Source organism: Podarcis cretensis (assembly GCF_951804945.1).
Source record: "Podarcis cretensis genome assembly, chromosome: 2".
NCBI lineage: Eukaryota > Metazoa > Chordata > Lepidosauria > Squamata > Lacertidae > Podarcis > Podarcis cretensis.
In genome coordinates this window covers 126176074-126192100 of record NC_137171.1, presented here as the reverse complement: position 1 = coordinate 126192100, position 16027 = coordinate 126176074, and the positions used below count along the sequence as shown (strand labels likewise).

The 16027-nt window shown below is 47.7% G+C and overlaps 2 protein-coding genes across 6 annotated transcripts in view; both read left to right on the top strand.

Annotated features, from left to right (window-relative positions):
- Positions 1-774, top strand: part of LOC307207930 (uncharacterized protein) — a 50332-nt gene extending 49558 nt beyond the window's left edge. For all 4 annotated transcript variants that reach the window (XM_079962264.1, XM_079962263.1, XM_079962265.1 and 1 more), the window contains one exon: positions 597-774. The gene's annotated coding sequence lies outside the window, so the exon portion shown is untranslated. The remainder of the gene's footprint in view (positions 1-596) is intronic.
- A 5592-nt stretch (positions 775-6366) lies between these two features.
- Positions 6367-16027, top strand: LOC307208291 (uncharacterized protein). 2 transcript variants are annotated; one of them, XM_079962958.1, is made up of 6 exons: positions 6367-6703; positions 9353-10052; positions 11142-11256; positions 11404-11483; positions 12130-12256; positions 14054-16027. In XM_079962958.1, exons 2-6 carry the CDS (start codon positions 9570-9572, stop codon positions 15256-15258), a joined length of 2010 nt encoding a protein of 669 aa, XP_079819084.1. In that variant the 5' UTR covers positions 6367-6703; positions 9353-9569; the 3' UTR covers positions 15259-16027. The 2 variants fall into 2 exon arrangements, with proteins under 2 accessions (XP_079819084.1, XP_079819083.1); XM_079962957.1 differs by lacking the exon at positions 6367-6703 and adding an exon at positions 7258-7544.

Here is a 16027-nt window from a genome sequence, read left to right as displayed (position 1 = left end):
GAAAGGCGCAGCGGAGAGGCTGCTGCCATAGTCGCGCGTCACCTCTCTAGCTGGGAGAGGGTCGCGGGGCTATGGCTTCTTTAGTCCCTCACGCGCTGTCCCAGCTGGAGAGGTGGCGCGCGGCTAAAGAGGATCCTGCCATAGCCGGGATAGGGTCGCGGGGCTATGGCTCCTGCAGGGCTCCCCACGCTGCGGATGTTTGCCCGGCGCGAGGCTGCTATCCGCAGCGTGGGGAGCCCTGCGGGGAACTCCGTCAGGGCTCCCCATGCTGCGGATGTCTGCCCGGCACGAGGGGCGCTCTGCTTCAGGGCGCTCCTTGCGCCGGGCGGCAGGCTGTCTAGGCTGCAGGTGTGTTCCCGAAGTGCCAGGCGCTCTGATTTCAGCGCGCCCGGGAAACAGGCTGCTATCCTCTATAGAGGCTCCTTCCATAGCCGCGCGTCACCTCTCCAGCCGGGAGAGGGTAGCGGGGCTATGGCGTCTTCGCTCCATAGGACGCACACACATTTCCCCTTCATTTTTGAAGGGGAAAAAGGTGCGGCCTATAGAGCGAAAAATACGGTAGGTGATTTTTGATCTTTGGTAGAGAGAGTTGGAAGCAGGGTTGGTTAGATTAGTATGATAGGAACAGCTGCATTACTCCCATTGTAATTGCAATAAAGGAACAAGGAAGACTCAGATCATCTTATATGCAGAGAGTAATCTTGAACCCCTCTTATACTGTTAATATTTCATAAATTAATTGTCTAATAAATAAAACAAGAATATTGGGCAGGGGTCCATCTCACTAGTGCTCTGTTATACAGTCATACCTCATGTTACGTCCACTTCATGTTACGTTATTTCAGGTTACGTCCCGCTGTGACCCGGAAGTACTGGAAAGGATTACTTCCGGGTTTCGCCGCTTGCGCATGTGCAGATGCGCAAAATGACGGCATGTGCAGAAGCGGTGAATCACAACCCGCGTGTGCGCAGACGCGCCACTGTGGGTTGCATTCTTTTCATGTTGTGAATGGGCCTCTGGAATGGATCCCGTTCGCAACCAGAGGTACCGCTGTAACAGGTTCATGATAATCATGTTCGACTGGTGGAAAGTTGAGAGCTCTGGCACTTCCCCAGAAACAGTGTGAGTCCCCTCATGGGTTTTTAGTGGAGGTAAAAGGTAAAGGTAAAGGATCCCTGGACGGTTAAGTCCAGTTGAATCTGACCATGGGGTGCAGAGCTCATCTCTGCTTCCAGGCCGAGGGAGCCGACGTTTGCCCGCAGACAGCTTTCCGGGTCATGTGGCCAGCATGGCTAAACCATGGCGGAGGCCAGAGCGGACGGAAACGCCATTTACCTTCCCACCACAGCAGAAGAATGACAGCTGGTGGGGGTCATCCCTGCATCCACCAATACACATCTTGGTGGAACCTGGGGACTTAGGAAGAAGGCCACCCCACGTACCCAAAAAAGGGGACAGCTCTCTAACCAGCACCCTGTTCCCTCTGCGCATCTCGGGCACTGGACCTGGTGACCCCCACAAAAGCGAGAGGGGAAACCCTAGCAGCCTCTTGGGTAAGAGGACACTTCTAGTTCACACACACACACACACACACACACACACACACTCCACCCCTACAATGCCCAAAATAACTTTCTATCCTGTTCCTGCTCCTGCCTGAGGATGTTTCACTCCGCAACAGTCTGTTCGCCAGGGTGCTTTTTCTATTTTTCCCTTCTCTTCCCCCCCCCAATAATTTTCCAAGTACCACCCTCTACGTCCCTCCCCCACTTCCGACTTCTCCTCCCCCATGTGAGATCTTATTGGCAATTGTATTATTGTTTCTTGTTGTGTTAGCAGTTATCTCCTGCCAACCTAGCAGTTCGAAAGTACGTCAAAGTGCAAGTAGATAAATAGGTACTGCTCCGGCGGGAAGGTAAACGGTCTCTGCTCCTGCCAACCTAGCAGTTCGAAAGTACGTCAAAGTGCAAGTAGATAAATAGGTACCGCTCCGGCGGGAAGGTAAACGGCGTTTCCGTGCGCTGCTCTGGTTCGCCAGAAGTGGCTTAGTCATGCTGGCCACATGACCCGGAGGCTGTACGCCTGCTCCCTCGGTCAATAAAGCGAGATGAGCGCCGCTACCCCAGAGTCGGCCATGACTGGACCTAATGGTCAGGGGTCCCTTTACCTTTATACTTAATAGCCATATCCTTTATAATATCATCTTGTATCCTTGCGAGTCTTTCCTTTCATGTTTATGTTAAACTTAATTTCCATATCCATATTTTTTCATATATATCTCAACACACTCCCACTCTCTCTTAATTTTTTTGCTTGGGGCAGCCCCTAATGGATGCCATTAATTTTGCCATCTCCATAAATTCACAGATCTTAATTCACCATTCTGATAATTCTGGTATTTTTTTCCTGTTTTCCAATTTTTTGCCACTAGTAATCTAGCCGCTGCTGTCACATAGAGGAATATATTCTTTTTATCTTTGGGGATATCGTTGGTTATTAAGCTTAACGGATATGTTTCTGGCTTTTTGAGAATTGTGCTCTTAAATATTCCTTTTGACGCTTCATGTATCTTAATCCAAAACTGTTTAATCGCCTTACACCCCCACCACATATGGTGCATTGTTCCCACCTCCGCTTTACATCTCCAACAAAGGTCTGAATATTTTTTATAGATCTTTGCCCATTTTACCAGGGTGCTTTTTCATTGGCAAGGATTTTTCTGCTCTGCCATGGCTGCCCACCATGGCACCCCAAGCAGGAACAGACTTTGGCAATATGGAGCCTGAAGGGAGGCAAATTTTGACACCCCCCCCAAAAAAAATATATTTCTTATTTCACAATAATTCCTTTTGGTACCGTTGTTTTTTAAATAGATCTCCTCAACAGGCACCGATCTCCTCCCCATTTCACTCTGCACATGCTCTCAAGTGCACCATGTCATAGTTGTGGGAACTCAATCACCTGTCTGCCCAGGGCTTAACTTTGAGTAGGCACACAAATAAATTGTTGTTGTTGGCCTCCGCCTGTCTCAAGAGGTAAAGCCCAACCGCTGTGTTGGCAGCCCCAAAGTGGCCTCCCCGGAGCGTAATCCTGGACACTGTGTATGGAGGCCCTGGGCTGCCCAAATATAGGTTTACAGTGGTACTTTGGGTTACATACACTTCAGGTTACATACTCTTCAGCTTACAGACTCCGTTAACCAGAAATAGTACCTCGGGTTAAGAACTTTGCTTCAGGATGAGAACAGAAATTGGGCTCCGGTGGTGCGGCAGCAGCAGGAGGCCCCATTAGCTAAAGTGGTGCTTCAGGTTAAGAACAGTTTCAGGTTAAGAACAGACCCGAGGTATCACTGTATATACCCGAGGTATCACTGTATATATCACTGTATATATTTTATATATATATATATTTTCCTGTTTAGGGAAGTTTTAAATGTTTGATGTATTTATCGTGCTTTTAATACAGTGGATGCTCGGGTTGCGAACCTGATCCATGCGGGATTCACGTTCGCAACCCGCAGCATTCGAAACCTGCAACGGCGTGTCTGCACTCACACAGGTTGCGATTCGGTGCTTCTGCGCAAAGCGCAATTTAGCACTTCTGTACATGCGCGACCGCCAAAACCCGGAAGTAACCCGTTCCAGTACTTCTGGGTTTCGGCGGCCTGTAACCCGAAAAAACGCAACCTGAAGTGCCTGTACCCTGAGGTATGACTGTATTCTGTTAGGAGCCGCCATGAGTGGCTGGGGAAACAACAGCCAGATGGGCGGGGTATAAATATTATTATTATGCGCCCCCTCAGCTTGTTGCCCTGTGTGGGGGAATCATCTGCACCACCCTAAATCTGACGCTGTCCCCAAGCTACTTTGAGGCCAGCCAGGAAGAGGAGCTGGCAGGGAAAGCCCTTCCTTGGGTCGCCTCTTTGCCCTCCTCCGTTCCTCATCCCAGGAAGAGATGCTGAGATGGAGCCAAGAGGAGGGTCTGATGGGAGTTGTAGTCCCAAACATCTGGATGGCACCAGGCTGGGGAGGGAGGGCTGAGTTACAGGTTAGTTTTTTGTTACAGATTACAAATTTCAGGCAACTTTTTAATTTTCTTGTGTATTTTGAACTCAAGTTTCTCAAAGCTCAAACTTCTAAAAGCATTGTTGCTAAAGAGATTCGTCGGCTTGGCAATTTCATCTGTTGAGCGCACACACACACACACACAGCATCAGCACTGGATCTGAAGGAATTGGTGACAAAATCTGCAAAGGAACAGGCAGGCCGAGTGAGATTTTGATGGGCCTGAAACGGAAACTTTTAAAGTGCCTTGAATTTTAACACCACAGTTTGCAAGGTCTGTGCGCTAGAAGATTTTCTTTGGTATTTGCTGTGCTACTTACTCTGGCAATTTAAAATAAACTTGGCAATTTCAAGTTTTGTGCTCTTCATTTTCTCGCTACAAGACACCTGTTTCTGAAAACTGAAGTTAGCAAATTTTGGGGGTGGGGTGTGTGCGTGCGTGCAAGTAGTTAGCCTCGCCTAGGGTGCAAAATAGCCTGGCACTGGTGCTAGGAACATAAGAAATGAAGAAGAAGAAGAGGAGGAAGAGCTTGGATTTGATATCCCGCTTTATCACTACCCGAAGGAGTCTCAAAGCGGCTAACATTCTCCTTTCCCTTCCTCCCCCACAACAAACACTCTGTGAGGTGAGTGGGGCTGAGAGACTTCAGAGAAGTGTGACTGGCCCAAGGTCACCCAGCAGCTGCATGTGGAGGAGCGGAGACTTGAACCCGGTTCCCCAGATTACGAGACTACCGCTCTTAACCACTACACCACACTGGCTCTGAGAACAGAAAAAGCGGTAAAGGCATAGCCAGGATTTTGGGATTGGGGCGGGGCAGGACACCCACCTGTCGTCATCCTCTCTCTGACTCTTGTCTAGCAGATTCAGAATGAAATGTCTCAACAACAGTTGTTTTATATTACTTTCTTTTGACCCTAAGTGCTCAGAAAAATAAGTCAAAATCTTTTTGTGTTTTCTACTTTTAGTTGAGCATTTTTATTTCTTTTTACTTGATTTAGGAGAGGGAGCTGCCTCCCCAGTGGTAGAGGAACCCTCTCCGGCACCCAGGGCGGGGCAGCCCATACGGAGTGCGCATGTGCGGCATCCCATACGGATTGCGCATGCACAGTCTAGACAGGTTGCCACACATGTGCAGTCTGTAATAATAATAATAATACTAATAATAATAATAATAATAAATTTTATTTATATCCCGCGCTCCCCAGCCAAAGCTGGGCTCAGGGCGGCTAACAACAATCAAAATAATCCAACGATTCTAAAAACATTTCATTGTAAAAATTAATTAAAACCAAATTTATGGCAACCAATAAGCAATAAGCAAAATTCTGTGCAGATTGCCAGAGGAAGGGGGTCAGGCTGCGCCCTGACCAAAGGCCTGGTGGAACAGCTGTTTTGCAGGCCCTGCGGAAAGATGTCAAGTCCCGCAGGGCCCTGGTCTCTTGTGACAGAGCGTACAGGCTGCCGCTCAGGCACGGTGACCGTACAGGCTGCCATGCGAGTGGCATCCTGTACGGACTGCGCATGTGTGGCATCCCGCATGGAGTGCGCGCACATGGCACACCATACGGTCGCTGTGTGAGAGGCAGCCTGTAAGGATGGCACGCACGAGCGGCAGCCCATATGGATGCCGTGCACCCTTGGCCTCTCTACAGCTGGGGGGAGGCAGGGGCAATATTGTCACCCCCCAAGAGTGGCACCCAGGGCGCACCGCCCCCTCCGTCCCCCACTTCCTACGCCCCTGTACCTCCCCACCCACCCCCGGCTACATCCATGGTGAAATGGGAAGCATAAATAATATCAACGACACTGTTTTCACATATTCCATGCGTCTACCGAGGCTGTTTTCAAGGTGTGTGTGGCAGATTTGCCCTGTTACTATATTAAATGAGATGTCTCGAAAACTTCTCAAAGGCTTCCGGCTTAGTCCTACCGGACAAGGGAATTCCATGCCCTGCAAGCCTTTTCTGTACATGGCATCCCCCAGACCTTACCCCACTATATCTCACTATCAGATCCTGTAATTATTGTTAATAATAATAATAATAATAATAATAATAATAATAATAAAATTTTATTTATATCCCGCCCTCCCCAGCCGAAGCTGGGCTCAGAGCGGACAACAACAATAAAAGCAACACAGTTCACATAAAATCACATTGTCGTCTTCCACTACTGAACAGTGGTAGTTCATCAGTTTTGTTGAATTAAACGAAATAATTTAAATTGGATTTGGGATAAATGTGCAATTCATTGCTGCTGCTGCTGCTGCTGCTCTTAAATCTCCTTGTGCTATTCTTTTGCAAATCGCTTTCGGGGCACCCAGGCCAGTGGAAAAGTTTTAGGAAACGCCGGCGTAACCCTTGGCTTGCACCTCCCCACCCCCACAGAAAAAGCTACCAGCAAAAGCACAAAATGAGGGTAATCTGCACAGGCGCCACTTGCTGGTCGCCCCTGCAAGGGTTAAAGCCACGTGCTGCAAAGTCCTAGAGAGGGTTTTTTTTGGGGGGGAGAGGGAGAGGAGGAAATGAGATGGGGTTACGTCACTTCCTCCCTTCACTCCCCTGCCCTCCTCCCTCCCCAACTCAGAGAGATAGAAGCAGAGAGAGGGAGGAAGGAAGAGGTGGGGGGTCTCGGGTGAGTTTGCAATGTGGGGTTTTTTGGGAGGGGGGTGGAAATGATGGGGGGGTTTCCGGGTTGAGGCGGGAGGGGGGGGGGAGGAAGGGTTCTTTGGGAAGCAACTGGAGAAGGGGAAAGTCTTTCCAGCTCCCCCCCCCGGAAAAGAAACGCCCCCGTCTCGCCGAAGCCCCCCTCCCTCCTTGACAAGGCCACTCTGCCAGGCAAGCCTTTTGGGGGAGCACCCGCTTTGCAGGGCGCCTCCTCCTTTGCGTGTTTTAAACCGCCCACAGAGCTGGAAGGGCCCCCCAGGGGCTATCCAGCCCAACCCCCCGCAGGAACCCCAGGCGAGGAATCCCTGGCATGGGGGCGAAAGAGAGTTAGCCCCTTCCTCCCTCAAACAGCTCTTACTTGCTTGTTTTTGTTGTTTTAGTCGTGTCCGACTCTTCGTGACCCCATGGACCAGAGCGCGCCAGTTTGGTCTAAGCCCCCGCAGTTTGGTCAAACTCATGTTCGTAGCTTCTTTTTAAAAAAATAATAATATTTTTTAAAATTATTTTCCTTATACAAATTTTGCAATACAAAACAATAAATTAAAATTATTATTTTTTCCTTACCTGAGTTGATTATCGCTTTTATCCATTTCCGCAGTCACACAATCAATCAATCATTCAGTAGCTGAACTGGGTTCCACGCAGTCACAAAAACAAATTCACCGGAAAAGCCTCAAAACTGGTGCATGAGCCCCGGAAACAATAGCCGACAGCCGCATTGGACGTTCAGCTTCCGAAAAATGTTCGAAAACCGGAACACTTACTTCTGGGTTTTTGGTGTTTGGGAACCAAGTCATTTGAGAACCAAGGTACCACTGTATAAATAATTTTCTTGGACTTGGGGGAGTGCTCACATCGCACTGCCTGAGAGGCGGCGCAGAGTAGTGGTTAGTGTTCTGGACTAGGACATGGGAGATCAGGATTCGAATCCCTGCTCACCCACAAAGCCCACTGGGTGACTTTGGGTCGGTCAGGCTGACCTACCCTGCAAGGTTGTTGTGAGGTGTGGCGTTTGCCCGTTCATTTGAAAATGTCTGTACAGGGGGAGGGAAAGAGTTAATATGTAGACCAATAGGAAAGCTGGAGGCGGAGCCTACCTGTTTATAAAAAGGCTTAGCCCAGCTTGGTTTTAGTGGGTTGGTTGGGAAAGGCAGTTGGGAAAGCAGTTGGCAGGCAGTTGGAAATAGACAGTTAGTGCCCTTGGTTCTTGGGTGAGGGGAGGTAGAATAGATGGAAGAGACAGGATAAAATAAGACTAAGAAGGTAAAGAGCAACAACGTTTTGAATGCAGTTAAAGTTTGTGTTTGCAATAAACTACACTCTTCTTTGTTAACTTAGGAACCTGACTGAGACTAAGTGATTTACCGGGGAGGACCTGGTTGGTGGCAGCGGATTAGTGGTGTACAGGTCAATAGTCCGTGAGACGACCGGGGGCTCCGTACGAAAAAATTGAGAGGGGGCAAAGTGTGTACACCCCCTTGAGCTCTTTGGAGAATAGGTGGGGTAGAAATGTAATAGCAATTTTTTTAAAAAATCGAGTTACTGACCTGTTAAATTGGTGGTAGGACTCTCAGGGCGGTCTAGAAGCGATTATGCAAGACACTTTCTTCTGAGTGGACTTGCCATTGTACAGATATAGGGTGCGACCGTGTTTGTAATCCTGTGTATCGTTCTGGTCACGTCTCACCTCCAAAAGGATATCACAGAGTTGGCATAGGTTCAGAAAAGGGCAGCTCAAATGTTCAAGGGGACGGAGCGACGTAAGGAAAGGTTGCAGCCTTTGGGACTTTTTAGTCTGGGGAAAAGGCGAGTCGGAGGAGACATGATAGAAGCTTATAAACTGGTGAGAAAGTGGGAAAGGAGAGAACGAGTTCTTCCTCTCTCACAACACCAGCAACTCCTGGATGTCCAGTGAAGGTGAATGTTGGGAGGTCCGGGACAGATAAAAGGAAGCCCCTTTTCACACAGCACAGAGTTTAACTGTGGTACTCCCTCCCACAGGAAGAAGTAGGCACCAACTTGCATCGAGTTAAAAGAGAATTGGATAAATTTGTAGAGAGGGTTGTCAATGGCTACCAGCCACAGAATCATAGAGTTGGAAGAGACCACAAGGGCCATCGAGTCCAACCCCCTGCCAAGCAGGAAACACCATCAGAGCACTCCTGACATATGGTTGTCAAGCCTCTGCTTAAAGACCTCCAAAGAAGGAGACTCCACCACACTCCTTGGCAGCAAATTCCACTGTCGAACAGCTCTTACTGTCACGAAGTTCTTCCTAATGTTTAGGTGGAATCTTCTTTCTTGTAGTTTGGATCAATTGCTCTGTGTCCGCTTCTCTGGAGCAGCAGAAAACAACCTTTCTCCCTCCTCTATGTGACATCCTTTTATATATTTGAACATGGCTATCATATCACCCCTTAACCTCCTCTTCTCCAGGCTAAACATGCCCAGCTCCCTTAGCCACGGTGGCCACGTTCTAATAATAGAACTGTAGAAGGGACCCCAATGGTCATCTGTTCCAACCCCCAGCAATGCAAAGGGAATATTTATGAGTGAGGGAATACAACAGTACATCGATATGTGACACAATCTCTCATTCTTATTTTCTTTTCCAAAGGGAGAATCTTGAACTGACGGCTGAAAGCCTCCTGTTTTGCCTAAAACTCACCTGCTTGCCTGTAGACCAGCAGTGCATTTCCTGCGTGTGTCTACTCAGAAGTAAGCCCCGGTGATTTCAACAGGACTCCGCTCCCAGGTGAACGCATATAGGATTGCACCCTTTTAGGACTTTTGAGTCTAATCAGGGGCCTCTTCACACAACCTTTGTCCTGGGAATGGAAGGAACTTTGCAGCAAAAAGACTTTTTTGTCTGGAAGGGAGCTGAGATGGATCTCGGAGGTAAAATGGGTCTTCCAGGCCCAGCAAGGGAGGCATCTGGAAAAGGCCCTGGCTCATTTTTGGCTGAGAACTCTGGGGAATTCCAAAAAAGAAGAGGGCAGAAGATCCTGGATGAAGGAGCAGTAAGTTCAAACACTCTCTGCCGGCGCTTCAGGCACTTCCGCTACCCGGAGGACGAGGGCCCCCGCGTGACCTGCACTCGACTCCACCGTCTCTGCCATCAGTGGCTGAAGCCAGAAAGGCACACCAAGGCCCAGATGCTGGACCTAGTGATCCTGGAGCAGTTCCTGGCTGTCCTCCCCCCGGAGATGAAGAACTGGGTCAGGGAGTGTGGGCCGGAGACCAGCTCCCAAGCAGTGGCCCTGGCCGAAGGTTTCCTCCTGAGCCAGGAGGAAGACAGAAAGCAGGAAGAGGATCAGGTGAGAAAGCTGAACACACTGATAGTTGTAGGAAGCTGGGTTTGTACCCAAGGAGGGGTTGTATTTTGTTTTTTTTAAATAATTTTTATTAAGTTTTCCATTTTAACAATCCAATCAAATCACATTAAATATTCCAAATTATACATATACATATCAAATAATCCAAATATTCTGCCGAATTAAAATTTTTTTGTTGGGGCTTCCCATGCTTCGAGTTCGGGGGGGGGGCTCTGATTATCTCATATCTCTGCTGCTTTTGATAGTCATTTCTATCATTTTCCTGTTGTTTTCCTTCTTTCACTGCCTCCGAGTTGTTTCCACAAGCGAGTCGAAGTAAAATGATGTTTTTCTGTGTGGGTTTTTCTGTGTATGATACCCCTCTGTCCGTGCAGCATCTCCCCACACGCTGGTATTTCTGCCAAATCAATCCAAAAGTATTTTTGCTGCTGGCAGCCGCCATCTTCTCTCAGTTCTGATGAAACAATTCTAGGCGTCTGCTCATGAATTTCCCCTGACCGGTTGCATCAAACATTAGCCTTTCCAGGGGAGATTTACCAAATCAGACTTGAAATACAAATATAATGACATATTAAGGGCTCACCTCCCCCTATGACTATTTATAACTCTGTAGCTCGGTCTTATTCCATCATGGCGGATTTCCAGATTAAAAGGAGGGGTTGTATTTTGACATGCAGTTCCTTGCAACGGAGAGATTTCACTACCTCTAGAGGCCGATTGTTCCGCTGGTCAGGCAAGGCCATCTGACTTTGCCTGTGGCAAACCTGCAAACAGGACAGGACAGGACAGGACAGCACAAAAGCCCTCTCACCCCCTGAGGTTTCCAACAGCTGTTTTTCAGAAGCCCTGCTGGCTGCAACCGTGGAGAGCAGGGCATGGCCACCATGGATTGCCAGATAGTTATCCACGATGCGCTGGGTGGGGAGGCCCAGACATTCCGCCCTGCCCCATTGGTTTCAGCAGGGTTTTGCAGAGACTATGGGGAGGGAGGCATGAATCCGTCCCTCGGTCAGTATTGCTTCTCTCAACTCCTCCCCATTTCCCTGCATGGGACCCTTGCTTCTGTTTCAGGTGCTGGAAGTGATCATCGATTCCCCCAAGACAGAGTTTGGCCTGCCCAGTACCTGTCAGGTCCCGTTATTTGGGGTAATCAACCAAGAGGATCGTCCATGGAACATGTTACCGGGTAAGGGCGGATCCCTTCTTGGTGGGGGTGCAAAGTTCCCAGGAGAAAATCCAGCTCCCCTTCTCCTCTTGTGGGGGCCTGGAATTCACCCACAGTTCGCTGACGTACTACTGCTTTCCACATTTTGCCTCCACCACCTCTTCACAGGGAACGGGATGACATCACCGCCACCCCCTGAAAGGTCTCTTAACGGCGGAGCAGAAGCAGCTGCTGTGCAGCCGGCTCAGGTAAGGAAAGGATCGTTGAAAAATATTTGCAAGGCAGGGAGAGACTGATTGATATCAAAACTGTGTGTGTACAGTGAGGGGGATAAAGTATTTGATCCCCTGCTAAATTTGCCCATTTGCCCTCTGACGAAGAAATGACCAGTCCATAATTTTAATGGTAGGTTTATTGTAGCTGTGAGAGACAGAATAACAACAGGAAAACCCCCAGAAACCCAGAAGGCAAAAGTCAGAGACTGATGTGCATTATAATCTCAACCAGCCAGATGTCAGGCTACCTGGTATCTTCATGTCCCAGTTTTTGATGTTTGATGTTTTTATCATGTTTTTATTATTTTGTTGGGAGCCGCCCAGAGTGGCTGGGAAAACCTAGCCAGATGGGTGGGGTATAAATTATTATTATTATTATTATTATTATTATTATTATTATTTTATTATTATTAATGAACTGCTTTGACACGAGCATTTATTGTTGGGAAAGCACAATAATTTTTTAAAATTTTATATTAAATCACCCCTGTAGGGAAATTACCTTCCCCTGCACACATCAAACATCTCTCTCCGCATTTGGGAGTGAAGAACAACCGTTCTCCTTTGACTTGCCTGTTAACAGGGGAACACCATGTACTACGTCTTCTTCTTCTTCCAGGGTCCCCTGTCCTTTGAGGAGGTGGCTGTGTGTTTCACCGAGGATGAGTGGTCTCTGCTGGATCCAGGCCAAAGAACATTGTACAGAGAAGTCATGCTGGAGAATTCCCGGAACGTGGCCTTGCTGGGTAAAGGATTTCATATTATTATTTTACTTTAGCAGTTTCTGTATTGCCTTGAGTGCATAAGTCTATAATCTGTGTACAAGAAATGCAGTTCAAGGAAGATTCAAATAATTAGTTAAAATGGTGAATTAAGAATTCACTTAAAGGATCAATCTTTGCTCCGAGTTTAGGTACCCTCTGCCGTTTCCAGCAACTAGTACTTAGAAGCAGCAGCATAATGGCAAGTAGCTAATAATAATAATAATAATAATAATATAATAATATCTTTATTGTCATTGCCCCCTCTCGGGGACAACGAAATTACTTGGCTGCTCCATCCACCCAGGTAGGGCACTCCACTCAAAATTAGAACAACTATAAAAACACTAATTAAAACAATACAGTATAATACAGCAAGGAAGATTAGATGTCCAGGTTTCCCATTCAGGGCCATTCATTTATTTAATAAATGAATCCCATTCATTTAATAGCCTTTACCTCCATAAAGCCATCCACATTGATGGGCATCACTGCCTCCCGTGGGAACAAGCTCCATAGTTCAACTATGTGTTGCATGACGATGTACTTCTCATTTTATTAAAACGATAATTTTAGTTTAAAGAGATTATTTTATTAAATGATAAAGAAGGGAGCAGAGTCTAGGAACCCGCTTCTGTTGAGTTATACACAACACCTCTAAGGGCAGATCCATTGAAAACGGGCATTCAGAACACACATTCAAAGCGCAGGACTTCCCTTGAATCCTGAGAACAGCCGTTTCATTCTGACAGAGTTACAGTTGCCAGCCCCCATGATAAAATACGGTTCCCAGGATTCATTTGAGGAAGCCTGAATGTTGGAAAGGACCACAAGGGTTCTCTAGTCCAACCCCCTGCAGTGCAGGAATCTCAGCCAAAGCATCCATGACAGTTGGCCATCCAACTTCTACTTAAAAACCTCCAAGGAAGGAGAGAGCCCACAACCTCCCGAGGGAGACAGTTCCACAGTCAAACCACTCTTACTGTCAGAAAGCTCTTTCTGAAGTTTAGTCGGAATCTCCTTTCTAGCGTATCCAGAGGCACCACAGTACCTTGAATCCACTGGTTTGGATAAACCTGATGTGCCTTGACTAAACCACATATGTGCAGCCTCGTCTCTATGGGAGTGAATCTGGTTTGATGAAAAGCTTTCCGCCCTTTCTTCTTTTTTTAAAAAAAATAAAATATTAACAATTTCAACATAACAAAATATCAATACATATCATATTCATTATTTTTCCCCTTTCCCCCCACTTCCCCAACATACCCTCCCCCCAGAGACGTCCCTCAGCTCCTCTCTGATTTCTCAGCACATATTGTTCTCTGCATACTGTAAAATTGTATAAATCCTTATATTTATCTATCTACTATATTAACCATCAATAAATTTGTGTATGTTTATTCAAAACCTGCCAAGGAGTCCAGTTCATTTTGTTGTCTTTCTAGATAATTTGTAAAAAGTTCCCATTCTTCTTTGAAGTCACAGTTGTCCTTATCTCGCAGTTTGTATGTCAGTTTAGCCGGTTCTGCATAGTTCATCAATTTCTCTTGCCACTGTTCTTTTGTCGGGTTTCTTCATTCTTCCATCCTTGTGCTATCAAGACTCTCGTCGCTGCTGTAGCATACATAAACGAATTCTTTATTTTCCTTGGCAGGTGTTGTCCTACAGTCCCTAACAGAAACGCTTCTGGTTTTTTTACAAATGTCATTTTAAACATTTTCTTCAATTCATTATATATCAGCTTTCCACCCTTTCTAACCAGGCTCCTCTCCTTTATTCCAGAAGGTGATGGGTGGCCCAGTAAGGATGAGGAGGGACCATCCAGAGAGTCGCTGGAAAGGAGCAAGTATCAAGAGACAGAAGAGGAAATCAGGAATCACGAAGGGCCAAAAAATCAGGAGCGGAATCAGCTGGAGGTGTGGATGAACGAATCAGTTAATTGGCAGGGCAGCAGCTTCCCCAAAGTTCCTATTCAGCAAGAAAAGCAGAAAGGAGCAAAGAGGAACGTCTGCCCGGTGTGCGGGAAAGGGTTCAGTCACAAATCGGACCTTAACGTTCACTGGCGAATCCACACGGGAGAGAAGCCGTTCAAATGCCCGGAATGCGGCAAGAGCTTCACCCAGCGTGCAAACCTTGCGTCGCATCAGAGAATCCACACGGGGGAGAGGCCGTACAAATGCGCCGAGTGCGGAAAGGGCTTCTACGACAAGTCGAGCCTCGCTATCCACCAAAGAATCCACACAGGTGAGAAGCCATACCAGTGCTTGGTGTGTGGAAAGAGCTTCCACCAGAGCTTCGGCCTCACCTCTCACCAGAGGATCCACACGGGGGAGAAGCCCTATGTCTGCTCGTACTGCGGGAAGGGCTTCTACGACAAGCCGCACCTCACCAGGCACCAAAGGGTCCACACCGGCGAGAAGCCGTACAAATGCTTGGTGTGCGGGAAGAGCTTCAGCCAGATCACGAGCTACACGTCCCACCAGAGAATTCACACGGGGGAGAGGCCCTTCATGTGCTCCCACTGCGGGAAGAGCTTCTACGACAAGTCCAACCTCCTCACCCACCAAAGAATCCACACCGGGGAGAAGCGGTACAAGTGCCTGGAGTGCGGGAAGAGCTTCAGCCAGAAGAAGAACCTGACTTGCCACCAGAGCATCCACACCGGCGAGAAACCTTACCAGTGCCTGGAGTGTGGGAAGTACTTCCGCCAGCACACGGACCTCACTTCCCATCAGAGAATCCACACGGGGGAGAAGCCATACCAGTGCCTGGAATGCGGGAAGAGGTTCTATAGGAAAGCCGATCTAAACAGGCACCAGAGGATTCATGTCGGGGTGGGGAACCCCATAATTTCCTGGAACGTTGAGATGCCTTCGGAGGGGGTGTCGGTCTTGCGTCCCATCAGAGAATTCGCCCAGGAGAGCCAGTATGTCACCCCTGAGATGCTGCTGAATCACCCCTTGTTAGTCATTGAGGAATCCACATAGCAGAGTCTCCTCCTGTTGTTGTTTAGTCGTTGAATTGTGTCTGACTCTTCGTGACCCCCTGGACCAGAGCACGCCAGGCACTCATGTCTTCCACTGCCTCCCGCAGTTTGGTCAAACTCACGCTGGTAGCTTCGAGAACACTGTCCAACCATCTCGTCCTCTGTCGTCCCCTTCTCCTCGGGCCCTTCATCTTTCCCAACATCAGGGTCTTTTCCAGGGAGTCTTCTCTTCTCGGTGGCCAAAGTCTTGGAGCCTCAGCTTCAGGATCTGTCCTTCCAGTGAACACTCAGGGCTGATTTCCTTCAGAATGGATAGGTTTGATCTTCTTCCATGGGACTCTCAAGAGGCTCCTCCTAGTTCTGCCAAATAAATATTTGGGGTGTGGAAAGGAGCAAACTATATAAATATGCAGACTTTTTTAAACAAACCAAACATCAATGCAGACACAGACTGATGCTGGTGGCTGTCACCCTTCTGGGGAAAAAAAAAGGGTAGGCCCCACATTTATTTACTTGGGTATATTCAACCTCTGAGGGAGGCTGCTATAATACATGTTTTTATGCCTTACTGGGTCCTGTTATTATTTCTTGACTGGTTTGCATGAAGCTTCCTTTTATTTCCCCTGTGCCTTAGTTTTTTTTATTAAAAAATTATTATGATTAATATATATATACATACATTTGATGGAAACTATTTCTCTCCACTGGCCTGGAATTCTGACTGTGCCCTGCCTTTTGTAGTCAACGCACATTAAAACACGTTTAGCTAA